Source organism: Diadema antillarum, unplaced genomic scaffold (genome assembly GCF_040938485.1).
Source record: "Diadema antillarum isolate AM-2024a unplaced genomic scaffold, OU_Dant_1.0 seq00000791_RagTag, whole genome shotgun sequence".
NCBI classification, from domain to species: domain Eukaryota; kingdom Metazoa; phylum Echinodermata; class Echinoidea; order Diadematoida; family Diadematidae; genus Diadema; species Diadema antillarum.
In genome coordinates, this window is record NW_027271678.1 from 1,312,214 (window position 1) to 1,329,642 (window position 17,429).

Genomic DNA, 17,429 nt, shown 5'->3' on the forward strand with positions numbered 1-17,429 from the left:
TACGGGAGAGATTTGTATTGTTTGGTAGATTAATTCTATCGCTGGATAGTGATAACTGTCCCATTAATGGTGTGAATTTTTATCTATTCGCAGAGGTTTCTTAAAACGAGTACTTCTGTGCTTATGTATTTCATTCTATGGCAATTTATTGCAACAGAACCGAAATGTGCCATAATTTGTGTGTATTTTTTTGTAAGAAAGGTCAAAATGAACAGGAAAGAAGAAAGTTAATGTGATAATAAGCTGAGGATGTTCGGATATATTTGTACCTTAACACAGTCCTGCAATGGTGAACACAAATGTTGTATTATAGGAGTTGAGGATTAATAGTCGGGTAGAAATGTATTTTGACAAGGGATTGTTGTTATATTCATAGCCGTCCGTATCCAGGCACTGAGTATCCGGACTTGTCCGAGGACGTATCCGGAGTCGGATACCGCCCAGTCTTTGAGACTTCGAGTAATCCCACGCCCCGCTGTGGACGGAACCAGGCAGACACACGCGAACCGGACAATACCCACGCCAATCGACCGTGTGTATCCGGCCACGCCGTGCTGCCACACCCGTATACGCTTCACGCCGCGACGGACTGCAGGAACCGCGTATCCGACGCCAGGATCCGGCTTCGCATGAGCAACCCTGTACAGGCATCGCGCGGGTATCGACAACGGGAAAGTGCCATGGATAATGTAGGGACTTGATTTATAGGGGGGTTTTCATACGTAGAAATGCATGCGCTTATATAGGGACTTAGCAGAAAGGAGGATAATATAACAATTTGTTTATATACAAAAAAAAATTTGTTTTGTATTTTTCTTCCTTTTTCTTCCTTGTCGTACTTTGGTTGAATAAAAGAGTCGCATGACCCACTTGAGTTGAAACGATAATTCACTGTATTCGGTTTATTATTATGGCGGTCGTCTTCTGAGAAACCCTTTGACAATAATTGGCGACCACGAAGGGACCTTTCGAAATAATTCTAAATTGTTAGAGGGGGTATCGGATAGGTGACACTGTTGTCTCGATAGTTGTACTTAATCTCTCCCAGTTGATAATAATTTAATTACTGCTTTAAGTATATATTTGTAAATTGTAGCCTGATAATTCAGTGTATATTCTGATTGTGTGGGTATTTTGTTTGTGTTTCAGCTTCCACTTAGTTCTTCTTCCGGCCTGTGCCCACGGGGAAAGCACCGTCATTCACGCGCTCGTCTGCTTTTGGAAGTGCCGGGTATAGGTTCTGCCGGTGAGGCTCTGTTGGTAAGTCAACCCTGTGCGAGAGTAAGAGAGTGATTGTGATGGATCTAGAAAAGTTAGCCAAGGTAGGGCAGACCTTAGGGTTAGAGGGGACAGAGTTGCAAGAGTTTATTAAGGCGGAACAGGACAAGGCGAGAGAGGCACGAGTGGAAGAGCGACAGAGGATGAAGGAAGAGAAGGAACTGACTGAACTGAAACTTAAGTTAGAACAGGCTAGGTTAGAAGAGGGAGGTAGTAACCGAGTTCAAATAAATACAGTTAGGGCTCCAACACTTCCAGCATTTCAGTGTGGGAAAGATAATCTAGATGTGTATTTACACAGGTTTGAACGGTACGCTAATGCTCAGCACTGGCCACGTGATGTGTGGGCCGTTCATTTGAGTGCTCTTTTGACAGGTAAAGCATTAGACACATACTCGAGACTGGATGACGACGAGGCACAAGACTACGACCGAGTAAAGGCCGCAGTACTCAAGCGTTACTCTCTCACGAGCGACGGCTTCAGACGGAAATTCCGTGGGGCAAAGCCGGAAACGGGAGAGACAGCAGCGCAGTTCGTGATACGGATACGGAGCTATCTCGAGAAATGGTTGGAGCTATCCGGCCACAAGCCAACCTTCGAGGAGATGGTGCAACTGGTGCTCATCGAGCAGTTCTACAACGTCTGCTCCAAGGATATGGAGACGTTCATTAAAGAGAGACAGCCGACTGACATAGACGACTTCGTGGATATCGCCGACAGGTTCATTGAGGCCCGCTCGGGATGGCATCTCGGAGGGCAGACGGGTGGTAAGTCCCGAGGTCACATTAAACCTGAATCTCGTACTAACACTTCCACAGGTGATGCTCGACCCCAACCGGGAGGAGCAACGACTCCCCGCCCGGACGGATGCTTCATCTGCGGAAAGAAGGGGCATATCGCCAGGTATTGCAGAAGCCGAGAGACCAGGAAAGAAAAGGCTGCAGTCGGAATCCAGGGTGGACAGAAACCGGATCCGAACCGGAAAGCTGACGACAAGAAGCCCGACAACCGCACTCCGGAAATGCGAACCGGAGCAAAAGCTGGTCGACCGGATGAGACAGATGTTAGCCCGGTATCGACTCGTAGCAGCGGTTCAGAGGGTAAGCGTCAAATGTCAGAGCACGGCAACGCATGCCTCGTAATCGATTCATGTTTTTCTTGTGCAGAGCCAAGTCCGGATATCCGGATAGCGGATTCGGATCTGCCTCTGATGAGTGTTGCGTGTGGAGAGCAGCCAGTTAGAGCTATGCCTGTGAGAAAAGGCATAGTAAACGGAACGCACGTGGACGTACTACGTGACAGCGGTTGTTCGACAGCGGTGGTGCGCACGGAATTGGTGAGAGCGGATCAGATGACCGGATCGCAACGGACATGCATCCTGATCGACGGCTCCGAGAAGCAGTTCCCAGTCGCCACAGTCATGATCGATTCTCCCTTCTTCGTTGGTGAGTTAGAAGTACTGTGCATGAATAACCCTGTGTACGATGTTATTCTGGGCAATGTTGCAGGTGTTCGTGAGCCTAACGACCCGGATAGCAGCTGGCAGGCGGATAGTGGGCTAGCCGTGGAGACTAGGGCACAGCGCAGGGAGGCAGCCAAACCTCAACGAGCGATGAAAGTGCCACGACAGGCAGACATTGCAACAGCCGACGAGTTTCGTCGTGAGCAGAGCAATGATGAATCGTTGGAGAGAATTCGACAACAAGCGGAGAGTAGTGAGGTGAAGACGAGCCGAAATGGGAATCAGTCACGCTTCATTGCGAAAAAGGGCTTGCTGTATCGCGAGTTCAGAGCAGGATGCGGCGAGCGGCAGGAAGTCTCGAACCAACTGGTGGTTCCTCGCAAATATCGACGTCAGATTCTGAGTCTAGCACACGAGTCGATACTCGGAGGCCATCTCGGCGCACACAAGACAACGGAGCGGATTTTGCAAAACTTCTTCTGGCCCGGCATCGGAGCAGACACAGTCAGGTACTGCAGATCCTGCGATGTGTGTCAGCGTTCTCTGCAGAAAGGGAAGGTGAGCAAAGTCCCCCTCGGAACCACGCCTTTGATAGACGAACCATTTCATCGCGTGGCGGTAGACCTTGTGGGTCCGATAGTGCCGGTGACGTCACGCGGGAACAGATACATACTGACACTCATGGACTACGCCACTCGTTATCCTGAAGCAGTACCCCTTAGAAACATCGACACCACGTCAGTCGCGGAAGCATTGTTCACGATTTTCTCACGAGTAGGCTTCCCACATGAGATGTTAACGGATCGCGGAACGCAGTTCATGTCCGACGTAATGAAGGAGGTGAGCAGACTGATGTCCATCCGCCACATCACCACTACTCCGTACCACCCGGCCTGTAATGGTCTGGTGGAAAAGTTCAACGGGACCATGAAACAGATGTTGAAGAAAATGTGCGAAGAGCGTCCCCAGGATTGGGATCGGTACATTGACGCGTTGTTGTTTGCCTACAGAGAGGCTCCACAGGCGAGTACGGGATTTGCGCCATTTGAACTCCTGTACGGACGAGCCGTACGCGGACCTCTGATGATTGTGAAGGAGCTATGGACCGACGACAACCCAGAGCCAGAAACAAAATCGACATATCAGTATGTCATGGATCTCAGGGAGAAACTGGAGGACACATGCAAAATGGTGCATGAACATCTGAAACAGTCCCATGACAGGTACCGAGAGCAATACAACAGGAAGGCGAGACCCAGGTCATTCAAAGTCGGAGATGAGGTACTATTGCTGCTACCAACCGACCACAACAAGCTCTTAATGCACTGGAAGGGCCCCTTTAAGGTAGTAGGCAAGATTGGAAGGCTCGACTATCGGATCGACCTCGGGACGAGGACGACGACGTTTCATGCCAACCTGCTCAAGCAGTATCATCGCCGCCACGACGAAGATGCAGCAGGACTGGTAAGCCACGACGTCGCTGGCGTATCCGTCATCGAGGAAGACGAGAAAGACGAGGACGTCGACGACCTCGGCCCCGAACCCACGTCGAATGAGCACCTCATCCAGACGCCAACACTCAAGCAGACGCAGACGGTAGCCGACGTAAAGTTAGGCAGCACTCTGTCGGACGAACAGAGCCGACAGTGGAGGAGACTGATCGAAAATTTTCCCGATGTCCTGACTGATCTGCCTGGCGTGACGAATCTAGGCTGCCACGACATCGAGTTAACTGATCCACGACCGATCAAGTCCCGGCCGTACCCGCTTCCGCATGCTCTCCGTAGAGTAGTCGACGACGAGGTAAAGGAAATGCTCGATCTCGGAGTGATCGAAGCATCATCGTCGCCTTACGCTTCACCGATAGTATTGGTGAAAAAATCGGATGGTACGAACCGATTTTGTTGCGATTTTCGCAAACTCAACTTGGTCACGGTACCAGATGCCGAGCCTATTCCCGACCAAGATGAGATCTTCGCCCAACTGGCGAACGACAATTATTTCAGTAAGCTAGACCTGACCAAAGGCTACTGGCAGGTTCCGCTTACAGAGAGGGCTAAGCCCCTCACGGCGTTCGTGACGCCAAACGGCTTATACCAATTCCGAACCATGCCGTTCGGGTTGATAAACGCCCCTGCTAGTTTTAGCCGAATCATGCGACAACTTCTTCGAGGGATGGAGTGCGTGCACAATTTCATTGACGACATCTTAGTGCACACTACCACATGGGAGAAACACCTGGAGGTTCTGCGAGAGCTTTTCAAGCGTCTCCGCCACGCAGGCCTGAAGGCAAAACCGTCGAAGTGTTTGCTTGGGCAAGAGAGCCTGGAGTTTCTTGGGCATCAACTCGGCAGAGGCAAGATCCAGCCGCGGACCGAGAAGGTAGAGGCCATCAAGCAGGCAGAACGACCGCGAACCAAGAGGCAACTCCGCTCATTCCTTGGCCTAGCGAACTATTACAGAAAGTTCGTGCCGAACTTCGCGGCCCTCGCGGTAACCCTCACCGATCTGACTCGGAAGGGGGAACCAAACCAGGTGAGATGGGGGGAAGCGCAAGAAAATGCGTTCAAGTGTCTAAAGGGGAAGATTGCAAATGCACCCATTTTGCATCTCCCAGACGTCGATCGCACCTTCTTCCTCCGAACTGACGCTTCGGAGAACGGAATCGGTGCTGTGCTACTTCAGGAATTTGACGACGAAAAGTTCCCAGTAGCGTTTGCCAGCAAGAAGTTGCTCGATCGAGAGCGAAGATACTCGACGATTGAGAGAGAGTGTCTTGCTGTCATATGGGCAGTGTAAAAGTTCGAGCCGTATCTCTACGGGAAGGAGTTCGTCCTCGAAGTCGACCACGAGCCCCTCCTTGCTATGCGGCGAGGCAAGCTCGCCAACGGACGAGTGATGCGGTGGGCTCTCGCTCTGCAGCCGTTCCGTTATCGGATCGAAGCTATCAAGGGGAAGGAGAACGTTGGAGCCGACTACATGAGTCGCATCCAGCAGTAGCACTGATCAGTAAGGAGTCAGGTAAACAGTGACAAGGATGAAAAGGTGTAACAGAGAAATGCCCAAACCAGCGTTTTTCTGTTTATACACAGAGTACGTAGAATGATAATGTCACACGGGCAATCTAATTTCACCAAAATATTTTCTGAAAAAGGGGGTAAATTGTCAAAATGAATCTGACATTGGTGATAGAGTATAGTTTGTTTTGGTGTCAATAGAGGGAGCTGGTGATCTGGAGACAAATATTTTGGAATAATAATTTAAATACGATTTGAATAGTATGTGACAGGAATGTATGGTTAGGGTGTGAGTGTGAAGTGAGTGAGCAGTGAGAGTGAACAGTTGCATTTGAGGCTTGCTGGCGAGAAGGTGCGCAGACGGGTTGACAAGCCAAGAACACGGCCTGAGCATCATTGCATTTAATTCGGCTGCGTCGCTTGGTGCATTCCCCGTAGACACCGCTGGCCGTCACTCAAAAAGGAAAAGGAACCGAGAAGCTGTAAGTTTGCAGAATTTGGTATTATTACTCAATTTAGCACCCGGTAGGAAAGAAATCCTTTTTTTTAATCGATTAGAATAGTAATAAAGAAATGTTAATGTGAAAGAGTATAAAGCAAATACCACCACGTGAGGTTCTTGAAATATAGCTTGAAATGATGTTTGTTTTTGTGTACGTAATGAGCCAAAATATTTAAGCCAGAAGGAGGACTGGTTCGGTAGCGAGAGGGGTAGGTTATTTGTATTACGTCAAAAATGAGATCGTTTGAGTAACAGAAATGGCAATTAGATTTTAATCCTGAACGATGAGTTTTGTTGCTGGTGTAATTGCTACGACATTTTTTTCTGAAAATTGTAATAATTATGATATTAGTAATATTATCGATTTGTGTTGATACATATATCTACGCCAAGGACGATATGTATGAGGATCGATAAAGCGTAGCTGTGAATCGATTCAGACACAGAAATTAATGTTAAGAGAAAGTATGTTTTTTTGTGAAATTCGGATATAAATGTTGGAACGACGATAGATACAGTATAAAGAGCATATATGCAAAGTTAGTAAAAGCAGCTAGAAAAGAGTGAGCTTTTACGGGAGAGATTTGTATTGTTTGGTAGATTAATTCTATCGCTGGATAGTGATAACTGTCCCATTAATGGTGTGAATTTTTATCTATTCGCAGAGGTTTCTTAAAACGAGTACTTCTGTGCTTATGTATTTCATTCTATGGCAATTTATTGCAACAGAACCGAAATGTGCCATAATTTGTGTGTATTTTTTTGTAAGAAAGGTCAAAATGAACAGGAAAGAAGAAAGTTAATGTGATAATAAGCTGAGGATGTTCGGATATATTTGTACCTTAACACAGTCCTGCAATGGTGAACACAAATGTTGTATTATAGGAGTTGAGGATTAATAGTCGGGTAGAAATGTATTTTGACAAGGGATTGTTGTTATATTCATAGCCGTCCGTATCCAGGCACTGAGTATCCGGACTTGTCCGAGGACGTATCCGGAGTCGGATACCGCCCAGTCTTTGAGACTTCGAGTAATCCCACGCCCCGCTGTGGACGGAACCAGGCAGACACACGCGAACCGGACAATACCCACGCCAATCGACCGTGTGTATCCGGCCACGCCGTGCTGCCACACCCGTATACGCTTCACGCCGCGACGGACTGCAGGAACCGCGTATCCGACGCCAGGATCCGGCTTCGCATGAGCAACCCTGTACAGGCATCGCGCGGGTATCGACAACGGGAAAGTGCCATGGATAATGTAGGGACTTGATTTATAGGGGGGTTTTCATACGTAGAAATGCATGCGCTTATATAGGGACTTAGCAGAAAGGAGGATAATATAACAATTTGTTTATATACAAAAAAAAATTTGTTTTGTATTTTTCTTCCTTTTTCTTCCTTGTCGTACTTTGGTTGAATAAAAGAGTCGCATGACCCACTTGAGTTGAAACGATAATTCACTGTATTCGGTTTATTATTATGGCGGTCGTCTTCTGAGAAACCCTTTGACAATTATTGTCAAAGGGTTTCTCAGAAGACGACCGCCATAATAATAAACCGAATACAGTGAATTATCGTTTCAACTCAAGTGGGTCATGCGACTCTTTTATTCAACCAAAGTACGACAAGGAAGAAAAAGGAAGAAAAATACAAAACAAATTTTTTTTTTATATATAAACAAATTGTTATATTATCCTCCTTTCTGCTAAGTCCCTATATAAGCGCATGCATTTCTACGTATGAAAACCCCCCTATGAATCAAGTCCCTACATTATCCATGGCACTTTCCCGTTGTCGATAACCGCGCGATGCCTGTACAGGGTTGCTCATGCGAAGCCGGATCCTGGCGTCGGATACGCGGTTCACGCGAGGTGGCTGACGCCTGTTCCTGCAGTCCGTCGCGGCGTGCAGCGTATACGGGTGTGGCAGCACGGCGTGGCCGGATACACACGGTCGATTGGCGTGGGTATTGTCCGGTTCGCGAGTGTCTGCCTGGTTCTGTCCACAGCGGGGCGTGGGATTACTCGAAGACTCAAAGACTGGGCGGTATCCGACTCCGGATACGTCCTCGGACAAGTCCGGATACTCAGTGCCTGGATACGGACGGCTATAAATATAACAACAATCCCTTGTCAAAATACATTTCTACCCGACTATTAATCCTCAACTCCTATAATACAACATTTGTGCTCCCCATTGCAGGACTGTGTTACGGTACCAAGGTATCCGAACATCCTCAGCTTTTTATCACATTAACTTTCTTCTTTCCTGTTCATTTTGACCTTTCTTACAAAAGAAATATAAAAGTTTGTGGCACATTTCGGTTCTGTTGCAATAAATTGCCATAAAATGAAATACATAAGCACAGAAGTACTCGTTTTAATAAACCTCTGCGAATAGATAAAAATTCACACCATTAATGGGACAGTTATCACCACCCAGCGATAGAATTAGTCTACCAAACAATACAAATCTCTCCCGTAAAAGCTCACTCTTTTCTAGCTGCTTTTACTAATCTTGCATATATGCTCTTTATACTGTATCTATCGTCGTTCCAACATTCATATCCGAATTTCACAAAAAACATACTTTCTCTTAACATTAATTTCTGTGTCTGAATCGATTCACAGCTACGCTTTATCGATCCTCATACATATCGTCCTTGGCGTAGATATGTGTATCGACACAAATCGATAATATTACTAATATCATGATTATGACAATTATCAGAAAAAAATGTCGTAGCAATTACACCAGCAACAAAACTCATCATTCAGGATTAAAATCTAATTGCCATTTCTTTCACTCAAACGATCTCATTTTTGACGTAATACAAATAACCTACCCTCTCGCTACCGAACCAGTCCTCCTTCTGGCTTAAATATTTTGGCTCATTACGTACACAAAAACAAACATCATTTCAAGCTATATTTCAAGAACCTCACGTGGTGTATTTGCTTTATACTCTTTAACATTAACATTTCTTTATTACCCTTCTAATCGATTAAAAAAAAAAGGATTTCTTTCCTACCGGGTGCTAAATTGAGTAATAATACCAAATTCTGCAAACTTACAGCTTCTCGGTTCCTTTTCCTTTTTGAGTGACGGCCAGCGGTGTCTACGGGGAATGCACCAAGCGACGCAGCCGAATTAAATGCAATGATGCTCAGGCCCTGTTCTTGGCTTGTCAACCCGTCTGCGCACCTTCTCGCCAGCAAGCCTCAAATGCAACTCTTCCCTCTCACTGCTCACTCACTTCACACTCACACCCTAACCATACATTCCTGTCACATACTATTCAAATCGTATTTAAATCATTATTCCAAAATATTTGTCTCCAGATCACCAGCTCCCTCTATTGACACCAAAACAACCTATACTCTATCACCAATGTCAGATTCATTTTGACAATTTACCCCCTTTTTCAGAAAATATTTTGGTGAAATTAGATTGCCCGTGTGACATTATCATTCTACGTACTCTGTGTATAAACAGAAAAACGCTGGTTTGGACATTTCTCTGTTACACCTTTTCATCCTTGTCACTGTTTACCTGACTCCTTACTGATCAGTGCTACTGCTGGATGCGACTCATGTAGTCGGCTCCAACGTTCTCCTTCCCCTTGATAGCTTCGATCCGATAACGGAACGGCTGCAGAGCGAGAGCCCACCGCATCACTCGTCCGTTGGCGAGCTTGCCTCGCCGCATAGCAAGGAGGGGCTCGTGGTCGACTTCGAGGACGAACTCCTTCCCGTAGAGATACGGCTCGAACTTTTGCACTGCCCATATGACAGCAAGACACTCTCTCTCAATCGTCGAGTATCTTCGCTCTCGATCGAGCAACTTCTTGCTGGCAAACGCTACTGGGAACTTTTCGTCGTCAAATTCCTGAAGTAGCACAGCACCGATTCCGTTCTCCGAAGCGTCAGTTCGGAGGAAGAAGGTGCGATCGACGTCTGGGAGATGCAAAATGGGTGCATTTGCAATCTTCCCCTTTAGACACTTGAACGCATTTTCTTGCGCTTCCCCCCATCTCACCTGGTTTGGTTCCCCCTTCCGAGTCAGATCGGTGAGGGGTACCGCGAGGGCCGCGAAGTTCGGCACGAACTTTCTGTAATAGTTCGCTAGGCCAAGGAATGAGCGGAGTTGCCTCTTGGTTCGCGGTCGTTCTGCCTGCTTGATGGCCTCTACCTTCTCGGTCCGCGGCTGGATCTTGCCTCTGCCGAGTTGATGCCCAAGAAACTCCAGGCTCTCTTGCCCAAGCAAACACTTCGACGGTTTTGCCTTCAGGCCTGCGTGGCGGAGACGCTTGAAAAGCTCTCGCAGAACCTCCAGGTGTTTCTCCCATGTGGTAGTGTGCACTAAGATGTCGTCAATGAAATTGTGCACGCACTCCATCCCTCGAAGAAGCTGTCGCATGATTCGGCTAAAACTAGCAGGGGCGTTTATCAACCCGAACGGCATGTTTCGGAATTGGTATAAGCCGTTTGGCGTCACGAACGCCGTGAGGGGCTTGGCCCTCTCTGTAAGCGGAACCTGCCAGTAGCCTTTGGTCAGGTCTAGCTTACTGAAATAATTGTCGTTCGCCAGTTGGGCGAAGATCTCATCTTGGTCGGGAATAGGCTCGGCATCTGGTACCGTGACCAAGTTGAGTTTGCGAAAATCGCAACAAAATCGGTTCGTACCATCCGATTTTTTCACCAATACTATCGGTGAAGCGTAAGGCGACGATGATGCTTCGATCACTCCGAGATCGAGCATTTCCTTTACCTCGTCGTCGACTACTCTACGGAGAGCATGCGGAAGCGGGTACGGCCGGGACTTGATCGGTCGTGGATCAGTTAACGCGATGTCGTGGCAGCCTAGATTCGTCACGCCAGGCAGATCTGTCAGGACATCGGGAAAGTTTCCGATCAGTCTCCTCAACTGTCGGCTCTGTTCGTCAGACAGAGTGCTGCCTAACTTTACGTCGGCTACCGTTTGCGTCTGCTTGAGTGTTGGCGTCTGGATGAGGTGCTCATTCGACGTGGGCTCGGGGCCGAGGTCGTCGACGTCCTCGCCTTTCTCGTCTTCCTCAATGACGGATACGCCAGCGACGTCGTGGCTTACCAGTCCTGCTGCATCTTCGTCGTGGCGGCGATGATACTGCTTGAGCAGGTTGGCATGAAACGTCGTCGTCCTCGTCCCGAGGTCGATCCGGTAGTCGAGCTTTCCAATCTTGCCTACTACCTTAAAGGGGCCCTTCCAGTGCATTAAGAGCTTGTTGTGGTCGGTTGGTAGCAGCAATAGTACCTCATCTCCGACTTTGAATGACCTGGGTCTCGCCTTCCTGTTGTATTGCTCTCGGTACCTGTCATGGGACTGTTTCAGATGTTCATGCACCATTTTACATGTGTCCTCCAGTTTCTCCCTGAGGTCCATGACACACTGATATGTCGATTTTGTTTCTGGCTCTGCGTTGTCGTCGGTCCATATCTCCTTAACAATCATCAGAGGTCCGCGTACGGCTCGTCCGTACAGGAGTTCAAATGGCGCAAATCCCGTACTCGCCTGTGGAGCCTCTCTGTAGGCAAACAACAACGCGTCAATGTACCGATCCCAATCCTGGGGACGCTCTTCGCACATTTTCTTCAACATCTGTTTCATGGTCCCGTTGAACTTTTCCACCAGACCATTACAGGCCGGGTGGTACGGAGTAGTGGTGATGTGGCGGATGGACATCAGTCTGCTCACCTCCTTCATTACGTCGGACATGAACTGCGTTCCGCGATCCGTTAACATCTCATGTGGGAAGCCTACTCGTGAGAAAATCGTGAACAATGCTTCCGCGACTGACGTGGTGTCGATGTTTCTAAGGGGTACTGCTTCAGGATAACGAGTGGCGTAGTCCATGAGTGTCAGTATGTATCTGTTCCCGCGTGACGTCACCGGCACTATCGGACCCACAAGGTCTACCGCCACGCGATGAAATGGTTCGTCTATCAAAGGCGTGGTTCCGAGGGGGACTTTGCTCACCTTCCCTTTCTGCAAAGAACGCTGACACACATCGCAGGATCTGCAGTACCTGACTGTGTCTGCTCCAATGCCGGGCCAGAAGAAGTTTTGCAAAATCCGCTCCGTTGTCTTGTGTGCGCCGAGATGGCCTCCGAGTATCGACTCGTGTGCTAGACTCAGAATCTGACGTCGATATTTGCGAGGAACCACCAGTTGGTTCGAGACTTCCTGCCGCTCGCCGCATCCTGCTCTGAACTCGCGATACAGCAAGCCCTTTTTCGCAATGAAGCGTGACTGATTCCCATTTCGGCTCGTCTTCACCTCACTACTCTCCGCTTGTTGTCGAATTTTCTCCAACGATTCATCATTGCTCTGCTCACGACGAAACTCGTCGGCTGTTGCAATGTCTGCCTGCCGTGGCACTTTCATCGCTCGTTGAGGTTTGGCTGCCTCCCTGCGCTGTGCCCTAGTCTCCACGGCTAGCCCACTATCCGCCTGCCAGCTGCTATCCGGGTCGTTAGGCTCACGAACACCTGCAACATTGCCCAGAATAACATCGTACACAGGGTTATTCATGCACAGTACTTCTAACTCACCAACGAAGAAGGGAGAATCGATCATGACTGTGGCGACTGGGAACTGCTTCTCGGAGCCGTCGATCAGGATGCATGTCCGTTGCGATCCGGTCATCTGATCCGCTCTCACCAATTCCGTGCGCACCACCGCTGTCGAACAACCGCTGTCACGTAGTACGTCCACGTGCGTTCCGTTTACTATGCCTTGTCTCACAGGCATAGCTCTAACTGGCTGCTCTCCACACGCAACACTCATCAGAGGCAGATCCGAATCCGCTATCCGGATATCCGGACTTGGCTCTGCACAAGAAAAACATGAATCGATTACGAGGCATGCGTTACCGTGCTCTGACATTTGACGCTTACCCTCTGAACCGCTGCTACGAGTCGATACCGGGCTAACATCTGTCTCATCCGGTCGACCAGCTTTTACTCCGGTTCGCATTTCCGGAGTGCGGTTGTCGGGCTTCTTGTCGTCAGCTTTCCGGTTCGGATCCGGTTTCTGTCCACCCTGGATTCCGACTGCAGCCTTTTCTTTCCTGGTCTCTCGGCTTCTGCAATACCTGGCGATATGCCCCTTCTTTCCGCAGATGAAGCATCCGTCCGGGCGGGGAGTCGTTGCTCCTCCCGGTTGGGGTCGAGCATCACCTGTGGAAGTGTTAGTACGAGATTCAGGTTTAATGTGACCTCGGGACTTACCACCCGTCTGCCCTCCGAGATGCCATCCCGAGCGGGCCTCAATGAACCTGTCGGCGATATCCACGAAGTCGTCTATGTCAGTCGGCTGTCTCTCTTTAATGAACGTCTCCATATCCTTGGAGCAGACGTTGTAGAACTGCTCGATGAGCACCAGTTGCACCATCTCCTCGAAGGTTGGCTTGTGGCCGGATAGCTCCAACCATTTCTCGAGATAGCTCCGTATCCGTATCACGAACTGCGCTGCTGTCTCTCCCGTTTCCGGCTTTGCCCCACGGAATTTCCGCCTGAAGCCGTCGCTAGTGAGAGAGTAGCGCTTGAGTACTGCTGCCTTTACTCGGTCGTAGTCTTGTGCCTCGTCGTCATCCAGTCTCGAGTATGTGTCTAATGCTTTACCTGTCAAAAGAGCACTCAAATGAACGGCCCACACATCACGTGGCCAGTGCTGAGCATTAGCGTACCGTTCAAACCTGTGTAAATACACATCTAGATTATCTTTCCCACACTGAAATGCTGGAAGTTTTGGAGCCCTAACTGTATTTATTTGAACTCGGTTACTACCTCCCTCTTCTAACCTAGCCTGTTCTAACTTAAGTTTCAGTTCAGTCAGTTCCTTCTCTTCCTTCATCCTCTGTCGCTCTTCCACTCGTGCCTCTCTCGCCTTGTCCTGTTCCGCCTTAATAAACTCTTGCAGCTCTGTCCCCTCTAACCCTAATGTCTGCCCTACCTTGGCTAACTTTTCTAGATCCATCACCATCACTCTCTTACTCTCGCACAGGGTTGACTTACCAACAGAGCCTCACCGGCAGAACATATACCCGGCACTTCCAAAAGCAGACGAGCGCGTGAATGACGGTGCTTTCCCCGTGGGCACAGGCCGGAAGAAGAACTAAGTGGAAGCTGAAACACAATCAAAAGATCCACAGAATTATACACTGGATTATCAGGCTACAATTACAAATATATCCTCACAACAGTAATTAAATTACTATCAACTGGGAGAGATTAATTACAACTATCGAGACAATCGTGTCACCTATCCGATACCCCCTCTAACAATTTAAAATTATTTCGATAGGTCCCTTCGTGGTCGCCAATTATTGTGAAAGGGTCTCTCAGAAGACGACCGCCATAATAATAAACCGAATACAGTGAATTATCGTTTCAACTCAAGTGGGTCATGCGACTCTTTTATTCAACCAAAGTACGACAAGGAAGAAAAAGGAAGAAAAATACAAAACAAATTTTTTTTTTATATATAAACAAATTGTTATATTATCCTCCTTTCTGCTAAGTCCCTATATAAGCGCATGCATTTCTACGTATGAAAACCCCCCTATGAATCAAGTCCCTACATTATCCATGGCACTTTCCCGTTGTCGATAACCGCGCGATGCCTGTACAGGGTTGCTCATGCGAAGCCGGATCCTGGCGTCGGATACGCGGTTCACGCGAGGTGGCTGACGCCTGTTCCTGCAGTCCGTCGCGGCGTGCAGCGTATACGGGTGTGGCAGCACGGCGTGGCCGGATACACACGGTCGATTGGCGTGGGTATTGTCCGGTTCGCGAGTGTCTGCCTGGTTCTGTCCACAGCGGGGCGTGGGATTACTCGAAGACTCAAAGACTGGGCGGTATCCGACTCCGGATACGTCCTCGGACAAGTCCGGATACTCAGTGCCTGGATACGGACGGCTATAAATATAACAACAATCCCTTGTCAAAATACATTTCTACCCGACTATTAATCCTCAACTCCTATAATACAACATTTGTGCTCCCCATTGCAGGACTGTGTTACGGTACCAAGGTATCCGAACATCCTCAGCTTTTTATCACATTAACTTTCTTCTTTCCTGTTCATTTTGACCTTTCTTACAAAAGAAATATAAAAGTTTGTGGCACATTTCGGTTCTGTTGCAATAAATTGCCATAAAATGAAATACATAAGCACAGAAGTACTCGTTTTAATAAACCTCTGCGAATAGATAAAAATTCACACCATTAATGGGACAGTTATCACCACCCAGCGATAGAATTAGTCTACCAAACAATACAAATCTCTCCCGTAAAAGCTCACTCTTTTCTAGCTGCTTTTACTAATCTTGCATATATGCTCTTTATACTGTATCTATCGTCGTTCCAACATTCATATCCGAATTTCACAAAAAACATACTTTCTCTTAACATTAATTTCTGTGTCTGAATCGATTCACAGCTACGCTTTATCGATCCTCATACATATCGTCCTTGGCGTAGATATGTGTATCGACACAAATCGATAATATTACTAATATCATGATTATGACAATTATCAGAAAAAAATGTCGTAGCAATTACACCAGCAACAAAACTCATCATTCAGGATTAAAATCTAATTGCCATTTCTTTCACTCAAACGATCTCATTTTTGACGTAATACAAATAACCTACCCTCTCGCTACCGAACCAGTCCTCCTTCTGGCTTAAATATTTTGGCTCATTACGTACACAAAAACAAACATCATTTCAAGCTATATTTCAAGAACCTCACGTGGTGTATTTGCTTTATACTCTTTAACATTAACATTTCTTTATTACCCTTCTAATCGATTAAAAAAAAAAGGATTTCTTTCCTACCGGGTGCTAAATTGAGTAATAATACCAAATTCTGCAAACTTACAGCTTCTCGGTTCCTTTTCCTTTTTGAGTGACGGCCAGCGGTGTCTACGGGGAATGCACCAAGCGACGCAGCCGAATTAAATGCAATGATGCTCAGGCCCTGTTCTTGGCTTGTCAACCCGTCTGCGCACCTTCTCGCCAGCAAGCCTCAAATGCAACTCTTCCCTCTCACTGCTCACTCACTTCACACTCACACCCTAACCATACATTCCTGTCACATACTATTCAAATCGTATTTAAATCATTATTCCAAAATATTTGTCTCCAGATCACCAGCTCCCTCTATTGACACCAAAACAACCTATACTCTATCACCAATGTCAGATTCATTTTGACTGGCTGCCATGTGCATGAAGGTCTCCACAGCCGAGGCAGGAGCAGGTCCCCCCCCCCCCCCCCCAATCACCACGGCGGACGCCACGACCAACCACCACCAGATTGCCAAGTGAGAAACAGAGCAGCCCGGTATCAATCTCTGTGGACTGCTCCCCCATTTCGACGTCGCCACCACTGACGGGAAAACCCCTAGCAATGATGCTTCACGAATTAAGTAGTGTGGAACCAGACTCAGGCAGCTCTTCCGATGAGGATGGTTCCCCACCACCAGCCCTACCCAAGCCCACCGTCGACGACTCAACCAGCAACCAAATACCAGGTACAGATTCCTCGCCAGAACTAGATGATCGCCATGACAACGGTATATGTACCAGCCGACTGGGATAAGTCAGTCCCATGCAATTATGGAATGAAAGATTAAGGGAATATTTTGTTGTTTTCTTGGTTGCATATAATAAGGTCAGCAATCAGTTGGTAATACATTTCTTAATATTTCAAGGAAGATAAGCACAAACAATGCTTGATGAGGTAGGTAAATTAATCAAGAGTGCTTTTGTTTCATTATCATTACATACGATCATGAAGAGAAAAAAAAAGAAGAAGAAACAAATAAAGTTGTATTCATGCGTATATGTTATATCAATATACTGGTACGACTGTTTAAGTGTGATAGGTACTATATGAATGATTTTTGCCAAAAGAGGCTATAGTGACAAGGAAATAGACATTATCACTTATTTTTGTATAAATTTTAGGTTAATGAATGAAGTATGTTAATGTATATTTCAGCATTTTGCTTGTTTTGATATGATTCAATTTATATGTGATTTTGCTTTAAAAACCTTGATGTTGTTTTCCGTGAAAGAGACCAAATATGATATTATACTGTGTTTTGATATATTTAAGA

The 17,429-nt window shown here is 47.3% G+C and overlaps 2 protein-coding genes across 2 annotated transcripts; one reads left to right on the forward strand and one right to left on the reverse strand.

Moving 5' to 3' along the window:
• Positions 1-1,298: 1,298 nt before the first annotated feature.
• On the forward strand, positions 1,299-5,540 carry LOC139739239 (uncharacterized). Its single transcript, XM_071649856.1, has one exon. It carries the CDS (start codon positions 1,299-1,301, stop codon positions 5,538-5,540), a length of 4,242 nt encoding a protein of 1,413 aa, XP_071505957.1.
• Positions 5,541-8,021: 2,481 nt separating this feature from the next.
• Positions 8,022-14,285, reverse strand: LOC139739240 (uncharacterized). The gene is made up of 2 exons (XM_071649857.1): positions 9,841-14,285; positions 8,022-8,370 (listed from the first exon to the last, which is right to left on the reverse strand). Exons 1-2 carry the CDS (start codon positions 14,283-14,285, stop codon positions 8,022-8,024), a joined length of 4,794 nt encoding a protein of 1,597 aa, XP_071505958.1.
• Positions 14,286-17,429: the final 3,144 nt, after the last annotated feature.

Coding starts and splice junctions, on each gene's coding strand:
- LOC139739239 (XM_071649856.1), top strand. CDS start 1,299: ATGGATCTAGAAAAGTTAGCCAAGGTAGGGCAGACCTTAGGGTTAGAG.
- LOC139739240 (XM_071649857.1), bottom strand. CDS start 14,285: ATGGTGATGGATCTAGAAAAGTTAGCCAAGGTAGGGCAGACATTAGGG. Junction 8,371..9,840: donor TACATGAGTCGCATCCAGCA/GTAGCACTGATC, acceptor TTATATTTATAG/CCGTCCGTATCCAGGCACTG.